General features: G+C 39.8%; 1 protein-coding gene across 2 annotated transcripts; it reads left to right on the forward strand.

Annotated features, from left to right (window-relative positions):
- Positions 1-743: 743 nt before the first annotated feature.
- On the forward strand, positions 744-12,292 carry LOC127323322 (uncharacterized). Of its 2 annotated transcripts, none has more exons than XM_051351483.2 (19): positions 744-1,109; positions 1,730-1,861; positions 2,349-2,420; positions 2,812-2,882; positions 2,963-3,062; positions 3,141-3,239; positions 3,526-3,652; positions 3,830-3,963; positions 4,045-4,104; positions 4,192-4,424; positions 6,280-6,709; positions 7,333-7,656; positions 7,777-8,382; positions 8,467-8,640; positions 9,611-9,841; positions 9,913-10,196; positions 10,283-10,561; positions 10,706-10,834; positions 11,699-12,292. In XM_051351483.2, the coding sequence occupies exons 1-19, from the start codon at positions 951-953 to the stop codon at positions 11,829-11,831; spliced, it is 3,777 nt and encodes a 1,258-aa protein (XP_051207443.1). In that variant the 5' UTR covers positions 744-950; the 3' UTR covers positions 11,832-12,292. The 2 variants fall into 2 exon arrangements, with proteins under 2 accessions (XP_051207443.1, XP_051207444.1); XM_051351484.2 differs by lacking the exon at positions 744-1,109 and adding an exon at positions 2,211-2,262 and having other exon boundaries at positions 1,727-1,861.
- Positions 12,293-12,980: the final 688 nt, after the last annotated feature.

The raw sequence follows: 12,980 nt of genomic DNA on the forward strand, positions 1-12,980 counted from the left end.
TGGATGAGCTCCATGATGATTTTATTCGATCTGGATGGATTTGACGTATCTGGTTGAGGCACAGAACAAAGCAAAACTGCAGCCCAAGTTATTGAGGATCCGCTAGATATGTAAGATGGACTCGTAATTGGAAATAAGATGGTTTTGACTTACAAAATATGGAAATAAAGGTTCAAGTAAAAGGTGGAGGACAGGTTGCGTATCCAACTAGAGTTGTGGAATTCTGGTGAACTTTATGAACCTACGCGTCTGTATTTTGTTTCGTAAAATAAAAGGTTAGCTACGCTGCTCTAATTTAGAAAAAATGTGCAACTACAGACATAGCAAATCCATAAACTGATCTGCTAACAGCAACTTCACTAGTAGTTAACTAATGGAATCATATGCCCACTCCTCTCGTCTAGAAAAAATAAGTAGTACTAGTAGAAAAGCAAATCGAATCATCAACTTTGACCTACTTATAAATAGAAAAGTGGTTTTAAATCACATCTGGCCGATGGTGGCAGCGATCCTTTTCCGTGCGCCCGTGGTGAAGGGAAAAGAAAAACGCGGATCGCGTGTGCAGCAATGGCGACCTGGTAGTAGTATTTTGGTTTAAAAAACTGATGGAAGCAATCGGCGATCTGGCAAAGAGATAACTGCGATTTCGATTCGCAGACGACGAGCCGAGTCGGAGGATAGGCGTAGGCCGGCTGGGTGGCTATAAGGTCGGACCGACCTGACCTCCCCTCCTTTCGCTTCCTTTGCGTCTCGGCTCTCCTATCGCAAATCGCATCCTCTTCTTCTTCTTCTTCCTTGCCCCGCCTGCCTACTGGCTCCCTGCCCCCGCCCTCGCCTTCCCTCCGTCCAACTCCCGCGCCGCGCCATCCCTCCTCCCTCGAGCCCCGTCTCCCCGTCGCGTCTCAGACCAGCACGCTCCGCGCCGCTTTTCCGGAGGAGGGTTGCTTGGGATGGAGGCGAGCGAGATGGAGGCCGCGGGGGAGCAGGTCATCAGCAGCAGGGGCGGCTCCGTGCTCGGGAAGAAGACCATCCTCAAGAGCGACCACTTCCCCGGATGCCAGAACAAGCGACTCACCCCGCACATCGACGGCGCGCCCAATTACAGACAGGTGTGACTGCTCTCCCTCGCCTTACCCTGCTACTCTCCCTCGCCTTACCCTCCTCGCCGATTCACGCACCCACAGCGTTCCTTCGCCTGCCAAATTTGGGAATTCGCTTGCCTCTGTTTTCTCAACCCCAAAACATAATTGTTTCGTTTCGTTACGTTGCACATGTTTCCTGCAGTAATCAGCCCTGCCGTGCTCTATTAGCTCTCTGTTTGTCCCGATTCTGCCTCATCATAATGTATGTAGGCTCTCATGTGCTTTTACTGCTGCGCCTCTGTAAATTACATTCCCAACATAATTATGTATCATATCAAGTTACCTCTCTGTTAGTCTCTGCTTGTATCTCATCATAATGTATGTAGGCTATGAGCTCTCAAACATTGTTATCCCCTTTTACTCTTCTGCCTCTGTATACTACATTCCGATGGGCAATAATCAGAAACACCACATTGCATCCGCTTCATCTCGGTAATCTCACCGATATAGTGCATGCCCGTTTGGTCCCTACCAAGCTGTGCTCTCCCCTTCCCTGAAATATAAGGCGTATTCTGATTCGTTTAGCCAAAGGATTCTAAATATTGTGTATCATGTCAAGTTACTCATTATCACGGTTTGTTCTTCAGGCAGGGTCTCTGCGTGTTCATGGTGTTGCGATGCCCACGATGAAAGGAATTGTCAACGTGCTAAATCATATCGGAGAGCAGAAGAAGGGAAAGCAGACCCGAGTTCTATGGCATAGTCTTCGGGAGGAACCAGTAAGAAAACTAACTACCAAGTATTTCTGCCAATTATCTGAAATGCAAAGCCTACCACCACTTTGGAAACACTAAATTGGTGCAAATAAATAGATAGCGGTAGGGAAGAGGTTTTTCCACGAACGTTAAACATGTTATGGGGGCTCCACTACAGTTTCGTTCAGGAAACAAAACATTACACATGTTATCTAATATCTCTTATGTATGAAAAATATTCTATATCGTTCTCTTCTTATATGTATGTTCATCATATGATTCTCTTTCTCTCTTTTCCAGAGAGCTCTTTGATTTATTTATTTTAGTTTATTTACACATGCCTAAACAATATGTATTTTTCAAATTTTTGTAGTGATTTTAGCAGCATTTTGCTTGAATTTCGCATCAAGTGTCTTTTGAACAGGGTATATCATGTATGCTCTATCTTGTGTGTTACGTTTTTTCATGTTAATGCATTTAATAATACATGTTTTTCCACTAATCTAAACAGGTTATCTATATCAATGGCCGCCCATTCGTTCTGAGAGATGTCGAAAGGCCCTTCTCGAACCTTGAATATACGGTTTGCTTCGTTGCCTGAATTAGATTTTTTTTCTTGAATTTTCTGACAATGTATGGTTTTGGCTAAGTTTATTGGTTATAAGTTGGAATCACATTAAGGTCTTAGACTATAAATACTTGTCCTATTGAACTTCCGGTGGATATTATGACACAAATGCCCTTATATCAAGGCTAATATTGTTTTAAGAGAATATAACATTTTGGTGCAATTACAAATGCTGACTAGCGTCACACGGTTTCCTGTAAATTTGGGTAATTTTGATCACATGTAGGTTATATATTTGAGCCGTCCGATAGAATACTAAAACATGAGGTCTTGTACAACTATTATAGGTTCCATTTTATTTTTTTCCCTTTGTACTACTATTAATCCTGAATTTGTGCTAATATAGGGAATCAACCGAGAGAGAGTGGAGCAAATGGAGTTTCGCTTGAAAGAAGATATTCTTCAGGAAGCTTCAAGGTACATACTAGCAAGATAAACTACTTTTCTGTTCAAATTACTTAAAACATGTTTTTATAATGGACTATCTTGTGAACCAGATATGGGAATAAGATCCTAGTTACTGATGAGCTACCGAATGGTCAGATGGTGGACCAATGGGAGTCAGTTATCTCTGATACAGTTAAAACTCCACTTGAGGTAACTCCATGCTTTATGATTCAGAACATATCTCTTATTTCTCTTTCGTATTTTTGATAAAACTATGTTCATCTGCAGGTCTATGAGGAGTTACAACATCAAGGATACCTTGTTGATTACGAGCGTGTTCCTATTACTGATGAAAAAGCTCCGAAAGAAGGAGATTTTGACAACCTGGTTAGTTTTATATGCTGGTGTTAGGTTCTCCATGTAACTTCTCGTGCCAATATCTTCATTTTTATTGCTGTAAATTGGATCATCACATGTCAAGGTTGTCTGTTTACCTTGGGATCTGCGTTCTAGTCATGCACTCACGCTATTTCTCTATGCTTTAACTTTGAACTCTTCAGCCATAGTTAGTAGCAAACACATTTAGTAGGCGTTGTATTACCTGCAGACAATCAGCTCTTGCAAACAATTTTTTTCTGAAAGAGCATTAAATTTCCTTGGATGTGCGTAACAGGTACATCGAATCTCTCAAGTTGATATGGAGACTGAAATTGTGTTTAATTGTCAAATGGGGAGGGGACGAACTACTACTGGTATGGTCATATCTACCTTGGTTTACCTAAATCGGATAGGAGCTTCAGGTGAGGACCAACATGTTTTCGTTCTTTCAAGAGATTATTTAGTATTTATAGACTGATGGCAATTGAAAGTCTGCTTGATGTGTACCGTGTCTTAGTATATGCTTGTTTATGTGCTTATAATTTATGCCGATAATTGGATTTTCATATATGTGACATGCGGGGTGATTTCTGCTGCAGGTATCCCAAGGACGAGTTCAATTGGGAAGGTCTTCTATGCTGGAAATGATGTAGATGACTACAGTCCTAGCTCAGAAGAAGCAATTCTCAGGGGAGAATATGCTGTAATTAGGAGCTTAGTCCGTGTTCTGGAGGCAATAACCTGAAAATGTTCAACTGTTTTCTCTTTTCCGTAGTTTCTCTTTGTAGTAACTTTGTTTTTGACATTTATGCAGGGTGGTGTTGAAGGTAAAAGGCAAGTGGACAAAGTTATTGATAAATGTGATTCTATGCAGGTATGCCATTTTATGTCCTGATGTTAATACAATTCAAACAACTTTATCAATTTATTTCATGCTTAAGCTTGCTGTCATTGTGAACAGAACCTGAGAGAAGCTATTGCGACCTACCGCAGTAGCACTCTTCGTCAACCTGATGAGATGAAACGGGAAGCATCACTTTCCTTCTTTGTGGAGTACTTGGAACGCTATTACTTCCTCATATGTTTTGCTGTCTATGTACATTCTGTGAGCTCTGCTCACCAGGCAACATCTTCAGAAGTTAGTTTTTCTGATTGGATGAGAGAAAGACCTGAACTGTACAGCATTCTTCGAAGGTGAGCCATGGCACCTTGCCATACACATGCGAACAGTGCATAGCTTGTAAGAGTGTATATAGCTCAAACTTTGTTTCCTTTGAGAGAGAGACAAGTTATAGATTTTTACGCTTGTTGTGTTTCACTTTATTGAATTTGGTTGCATGTGGGGGTGTTACGAGAAGTGATATGTGCTATCTTCTTGCTTTCCCTCATAGTGCATAAAGTATTTCCTTTTAGTTTTCTTTTATAGTTTACTTGAATTGCTAGGCCACACTGACACTTATACTAGGCAGTCTCCATGTCCATCTATGAGAAAGTGATGCTTGAGTGTTGAGTCATGTAGAAACTATGTCGGTCATATCATACTGTTAATGATGTGTCAGTGCGGTGTCAATGAGGAGGGAACAATAACAGCTCTTTGAAAAATCAAGGAGCTTAGGCTGGGAGCTGAGAACCAGCTGGTTTCTTCCTTAAATCTGGTTCATCCTGGATTGCTGTTCCCTGTTTCTGTTTATATGCATTTTTTCATCAACTTATTTTGTTTCTATAATAATTAACACTGACAGTTCATCACCCTTAATAAAAAATCATCTCTTGCATGCGCTGGTTCCAACCTTTACTTTTCCCTCAGTCAATGCCATTATTTAATGAATTTTATGCAGCATTGCATTTTAATTATTAGCTTGTTGAATTATATTTCTATATCTGGTGACCCGCTTTATGAAATTAATAGGTTCAAGCGAAATGTTAGAATCTTGTACACGGTTCTGATATTTCACGGCTTTATGATTTTTGTTCTTCTCCCACCTTCCCACTCATTCTTGTAGCTTCTGACATGTTCCGATCAAGTCATATGATGTCTTAAACATGCTCTAACGTTTGCCAAACACCATGTTGATCTAAATAAAGGCATAAACTGTAGCGAGATTGTTGGACGAAAAAAGCATCTAACTAAAGATATGGTATCCGCATGGGAGACCAGCATTCCACAACCATGATGTCGATTTTGCAGCTCAATAGCTCACTTCATTGGATAAATGAACTATTCATGAGATCAATACATGGGAGAGAATGACAGCTCTAATTTGTGGTTCCTTAATCCATATGCTTTTATTTGAAGTTCGGATTACCTTAAAGTAGTTAATTCCTTATCAGGGTTTGGAAGTAAGTTAAGGTAGTTGTCTGGTTTACGGGAATCGGGGTCTCCAGTTTCCATATAGATAACCTACCCCAGTCCAGCACCTATCTGCAACTTCGTGCATAATGGGTGCCATATTATGTGCTGGTTATATTCCACTTATCATAGTCTACAAAAGATGAAGTTTGCTGATTTTGGACTCGAATAAAATTGTTGGTTCCGAGGCGAAAACCTAAACTGGTCAGGTTCAGGCTTTTGGCCATAACTAATAATCATATATCGATATGATCCATTGTTACTTTACTTGAGAGATCATCCCTAACTCAGTGATAATAATCTGGGGTCTGTAGCAGCTTCTGTCACATCTTTGCACTTCAGTTTAAAGTCATTTCAGAATTGTATACGAGCATCCATTGAATAAACCTAGCAGAATGCAACTTTCATGTTCGTTTCACATGTCTCATTACTAATGTTGGCATAGAATCAGACACCTTGCAAGCATAAGCATGTCGTGCCCGCTGTATTTCCATGATAAACTATCCACTATGTGAACAATCCATGGACTTTACTTCTCAGTTCTCACTACTTAAAGCATTAGTAAGGATGCTTTTTGAGACAGTCGAGACTCGAGAATACCATAAAAAGCATCTATCTATGTATAATATTACCAGCAATAAATTTTAATTTTCTATTTATCGGCTCTTGTTACATCATTTGACATTTCAATGTATTCAGGCTGCTGAGGAGAGATCCAATGGGTGCTCTTGGTTATTCAAGTTCAAAACCCGCTCTTCCAAAAATTATTGAATCTGCTGATGGACGCCCACATGAAATGGATGTTGTTGCTGCCATGAGGAATGGAGAAGTTCTTGGACGTCAAACTGTTTTAAAAAGTGATCACTGTCCAGGGTGTCACAATCTTAATTTGCCTGAAAGAGTTGAAGGTGCACCTAATTTTCGGGAAATTCCTGGATTTTCTGTGTATGGTGTTGCAAATCCTACTGTCGATGGCATTCGGGCTGTTATTCAGCGTGTTAGTACAAGCAAGGGAAAGCGACCAATACTCTGGCATAATATGAGAGAGGAGCCCGTTATTTATATACATGGAAAGCCTTTTGTGCTACGAGAAGTAGAAAGACCATACAAGAATATGCTTGAGTACACGGTATGTGCCATCTCCAGTTACCATTCTGGATTTATGACAAGGGTAGTATGATTTGTAGTGTTAACAGGATATTGAAAACTTCATATGACAATTTATGTTCAGTTTGCATTGCTGCTTCTCCAACATGACCACATATTTTTTCTCTTTGATATTGTAAGTTTGTTACATGTACGGACCACAAAACTTCTAGCACCTAATGTGATTAATTTGCATGCACAACTTATTTATCTCCATTGCTGCATGTCTTTTAGGACAAGTACTGATCTTCAAGGTGATGCCCTAAGGCCTTTTTCTGATTCTGTTTCTCTAGAAACAATTCTGCTCATTTATTCAGACCATTCGAAGAACTTGTCAATTATTATGTCTAAACATGGCAAATACTAGTACTACTTGTTGTGGCTTGTGGGCCTTTGTTCACATTGGGGCGACTTTCTCCCGTAAGTTGCATAGCCTTTTATAGGAATCGCCCCTCAAGATTCAGACTATACCTCAGCATTCTAATCAGACCTAAATTAATTATTCATATATTGCAACACTGTCATTGAATGTGATTTGTGATACGTTATCCTGTAATTTCTGTGAGGAACTTAGTGGTCTAATTCATTAAAATGCACTGATACCAGGGGATTGGCCGTGATAGAGTCGAGCGCATGGAAGCCCGTTTGAAGGAGGATATTTTACGGGAAGCAGATCGGTATGATGGGGCCATAATGGTTATTCATGAAACTGACAATGGTGAGATCTTTGATGCATGGGAAAATGTCAATAATGAAGCTGTTCTGACTCCACTGGAGGTATACAAACGGTTGGACTCTGAAGGCCTTCCAATCAAATATGCACGAGTGCCCATTACTGATGGTAAAGCCCCCAAAAGTTCAGATTTTGACACAATAGCCATGAATGTCGCAGCTGCTTGCAAGGATGCTGCCCTTGTATTCAATTGCCAGGTATTACAACTCATGTATTTACTGTGAAAGAATTATACATTTGTTATTTGAGATAAGTATGGGCTCTTCATTTATACTAGAGACATAAAATACTTACATTTTAACTTTGTGGTCCTATAGATGGGCAGGGGCAGAACAACTACTGGTACTGTGATTGCTTGCCTGCTCAGACTTCGAATTGATCATGGCCGGCCTATTGGAATGCCGGCTAGCAAAAATAATCACGAAAATGCAACTGATCCCGATTATTCAAGTGGAGAAGAAACAATAGACCACAATGGTCACTTGAATTCAGATGCATGGAAACCTCATACTTTGACAGAGCTGCAGTCTAGATTTGACATTAATGACATCCTTCTATTGCGAAAGATTACAAGACTATTTGACAACGGAATTGAATGTAGACAGATTTTAGATACTGTTATTGACAAGTGTTCAGCTTTGCAGAACATTCGCCAAGCTGTTTTGCAGTACACAAAAGTAATTAATCAACAAAATATGGAGCCAAGAGTTAGGAGAGTCGCATTAAATCGTGGTGCTGAATATTTGGAGAGATACCTTAAATTAATTGCGTTCTCGGCATACCTCGGTAGTGAAGCGTTTGATGGTTTCTGTGGGCAAGGAGAAACAAAGATATCATTTAAAAATTGGCTGCAACAGCGGCCAGAGATCCAAACCATGAAATGGAGCATAAGGCTACGACCTGGTCGTTTCTTCACTGTGCCTGTAAATATCTTTCTCTTTTCTTCTGAGGCTTCATTTGGGCACCTTTGAGTACATGTTCTACTAAGAATCATTTGCCATTTGCAGGATGAGCCTAAAGCAACATGTCAACCTCCTCAAGGTGACGTGACGATGGAAGCCATTGTCAAAGCCCGTAGTGGCTCTGTTCTGGGGAAGGGATCCATACTCAAAATGTATTTCTTTCCTGGACAGAGACGGTCAAGCAGCATGAACTTCCGTGGTACACCACATGTTATCAAGGTACTTGGTTGTGTAACTAACCAATGTGAACTCCATCTTTTCTCTGGATGTATATAGTGTTGTTTTATAATTATTGATATTGATATTCCTGTTTATTTCTGCCAGTTAAACCTTCTATGTTATTCAAACATTCCGACCTTTCAAAGTAGCTAAACTTTTGGTTTAAGGTTTCCAGGCTTGTACTGTAAGAAAAAATATCAGACTAGCTCACACCATGTGCAGTATTGTATTAGGAACACAAAACTTTCAAACAAAAACAATATTTTTCCGTCTATCTGTTCTAGTGTTGGCAGCTAACACTAATATCGGTTGGCGTGATAACTGGATTTTCACATCGAGGGCCCTGATTTTGTACATATAGGGTCAAAACACTGGATTCCTTGATTTAGCGTCAATAACTCAAAACTGGCAACATGACCACATTGAGGATTAATGTTTTCTCCTGTCACATTTTTTAATATCCCTTTTATTTTGCCAGAGCCTATTGTACATTCTTTCCTCCTATAGTTGTTCCGCACTTCTGCTAACAGCCATCATGCTTTTGTTGGAATCATCATATTTGAAATGATAATCAGTGGCGCCACTGCTAGCCTAATTCTACTGGAACTGTAAGATTTTCTTGTAATACTCATAAAATGCTGGCTATTACATCAGCTTAATCTGTTGGTCAAGAGCGATGATAATCTGGTATCTGCATTCCAAGCTGGACTAAAGTTGGACCTACATCCTGAATCTTCGGATTAAGCACTCACCTTGTTTATTGAGGGTGCATGACACATGAAAATTTCATCGCCTGTTAAACTGTTGTGTGCTACTCCCGCCGTTCTAAATATAAGATGTTTTGGCAAGTAAATTTTGCTTACCAAAACATCTTATATTTAGAAACAGAGGGAGTAGTTCTTTTCTCGAGAAAGCTAGCTTCATTTTAGAAATATAGGGCTACTTACAAAAAAAATCATGTCAACTTCAGGTGGATGGGTATCCTGTGTATAGCATGGCAACACCAACTGTTGATGGAGCTAGGGAAGTTCTGTCATATTTGAGCTCTAAAGATACAACTGGAACAAGCATTGCTCAAAAGGTGGTTGTCACGGATCTTAGGGAGGAAGTTGTAGTTTACATAAAGGGGACACCTTTTGTTTTGAGAGAACTAGATCAACCTGTTGATACACTGAAGCATGTTGGTATAAGTGGCCCAATGGTGAGTAAATCCTCCGATACTCTTCTAGGAGTATTTGCTTTATGGCAATCCTTAAATTATATCATATGCAGGTAGAGAACATAGAGGCAAGGCTGAAGGAGGATATACTTTCTGAAGTTAAACAACTAGATGGTCGGCTGCTTCTGCATCAAGAAGAATTTAATGCAGCCACAAATCAATGTAGTGTATTAGGTTATTGGGAACATATAGGTCTGGAGGACGTGATGACACCAGCAGAAGTGTACAGCACATTGAGGGATCAGGGGTATTGCATTGACTACAAAAGAATACCTCTCACCAGGGAAAGAGAAGCATTAGCTGCTGATGTGGATTCAATACAATCATCAATCAATGAGTATGCACCCTAATCCAAAATTCATATAATTTGATGACTTCTGTTGCTCAATAACTGGACATAAGATCACTATTGCTTTTTTACAGATCTTCTAGGTACTATCTCTTTATTTCACACACGGGATATGGTGGCGTTGCTTATGCAATGGCTATTACGTGCCTGAGACTTGGTGCAGACGCAAAGTTTGTGATGGAACAAACAGCGGAAACACACTTTGTATCAAGTTCTCTTACAAAAAGTGTATCTGTCAAAACCTTCACTGACATAGCCCTCAGGCAGGGTGACTATCGTGACATACTAAACCTTACTAGAGCACTGATACATGGTCCTAAGAGCAAAGAAGAGGTTGACAAAGTTATTGACAGGTATTGAAGTGTGATATGTGACCTTTACTTGAGCTAGTTCAATATGATTTTAAAAAATGCTTTAAGATCTAAGTTAAGTTTGTAGTTTATGCGGTCCAAGTTATGACTGGTCTGCATTTTTCCTAACTGATTTCTCCTATTAAGGTGTGTCGGTGCTGGGGATTTGCGGGAGGATATTTTGCAATACAGGAAGGCACTGAGAGATTGTTCGCATGATGATGATGATGACGAGGCACGGTCATATCTCATGGATATGGGTACTAAAGCTTTGAGGTGTGTCTGATTTGATTTAGATCAAGTGCTTTTCTGCTACAGGGCACTCTTTTATTCATAACATCTTTATTTGGTCATACTTGATATAAAATATTAAATGTAAAGTCCATGCATTTTGTTTGATCTGATTTAAAAAAATCATACTAACTTATCTTGCATCACTGGACTTTATGTTTTATTGGCAAAATGTAGAGGAGGCTACGACAGTAAACATCATCACTGAAGTTTATAAAAATAAAGTATTATTTCACATGTATATCTTTTATCGCCATATATTGTAGTGAGAATTTGGTTTTACAGTTTGCAGGAAACATGGCAATTATTTGAATTAAACCATATTAGGAAATAAATCAGTGATGTTACTTAAGTTCTAATAACCATGGGAAATAAATCATTGCTGTTACTTATGTTCTATCAACCATGGGGAATAAATCAATGATGTTTCTGTACTTCAGTTGTATCAACCATGGGAAATAAACCAATGATGTTACTTAAGTTCTATATGCAGCCTGGGTACAGCAGGGAGATGAAGTTTTGTCTGTGCTTCTGCTGCGTAGTCCATGCCAATAGGTTATTTATATAGGAATATTATTTCATGATATTCAAGAATGACTGGTTACTTTTGGATGCTGATCTAGGCATCTACCTTTCTATTAGCTTAGTAAGCGTTGCACAGTCAAAAAGAATATTACGCGAAGTATTAAAATAACTTGCAGTAGTAGCAGTTGTGAGATGGTAAGGATTTTATTTGACTTTGACATCATCCTAGACATGCATTGTTAAATTTAATATGTTTTAGGTACATGTTTTTTTTTCAAATGTTGATTTAAATATTTATCTTACTCAAAATTAATGCAATTGCAGGCGCTACTTCTTTCTCATCACATTTAGGTCCTACCTTTATTGTACATCCTTGCATCCAGTAACATTTGCATCATGGATGGAGGCTAGACCTGAACTCGGCCACCTCTGCGATAACTTAAAGCTGGATAGGTAGAGTATGAGTATATTTTATCATGGCCATAATTTTGGTGCCCCGGCTTTCTTGGGACTGTTGGACCATCTACCCATCGTTTGCGTTGATAACATGGAACTAAAAAGGAGACAAGGAGGTATAATTTGGAAGGAGTATTGGCTGTAAGTGGGGGCATTGTATTAAACTTGCTTTTGCCAATTGACAGAAGCAAGCATGTATATAGTTATTGTCAAGCTTAAACTGGAGTAGGACAGTAAAGCTGAGCTTTCCAGTCACCTGTTTTCTAGTGTTTCCAAATTACAATTACCATACTAGTGTGTAATTCATTTAGATGGATGGCCCTGTTCTGCATCCGACCTCTCTGCTCTACAAATTTGGATTCTTGCGGGCTCTTCTTTTTGTGAGTTTTTACAAGCTCCTTGAGCTTCAATATCTGTATGGACTGCAACTTACAATCACCATGCTAGTGTGTAATTCATTTAGATGGATTGCCCTGTTCTGCATCCAACCTCACTGCTCAGCAAATTTGGATTCTTGCGGCCTTTCTTTTTGTGAGTTTTTACGAGCTCTTGGGCGTCAATATGCTTACTTTGAGGAATCCCACGGAAGTTTAACAAATGTAGTAACGCAACTTGCATATACGGTGCACCACTATTCTCTACTTTTCTCAAGTTGATTTATCTTCAGATCGCAACAAAAATATGGCTAATAAACAGCGTATTGCAGCACAACCTAATAACACTTAATCGCAGCACAACCTGATAACACTCAAGCAAGCATTTCCTGCAATGAAAAACATGTATACAAGATTTTCAAGTGCGCAACCGACACGCTTAACATGAGCCAAAAGCTTTGCATGTTCTATACTGATTTAGCTCAAGATTTTCAAGCGCGCAACCGCTCAGGCTTCAAACGAAACAACGCGCACACATCGACCCCAATGCCGCGTACAGAACTGGTTGACGGGTTTGTCACCCAAGTGACCAAGCATGACACCCGAGAAACCACGCTGACCCAAGGCCACGCCTTTGCCTAGCCAATGCAGAGCTCCTTGCCGCCATTCACCACCAGCACCAACTTTCATGTGTCGCTCCGGTCAAAGCGCAACTTCAAAGACGAAGTCCTAAAGTGAAAAAAAACGATACTAAAATGCTGCCATTGTCCGATCAC

This window comes from Lolium perenne, chromosome 4 (assembly GCF_019359855.2).
Source record: "Lolium perenne isolate Kyuss_39 chromosome 4, Kyuss_2.0, whole genome shotgun sequence".
Classification (NCBI taxonomy): Eukaryota; Viridiplantae; Streptophyta; class Magnoliopsida; order Poales; family Poaceae; genus Lolium; species Lolium perenne.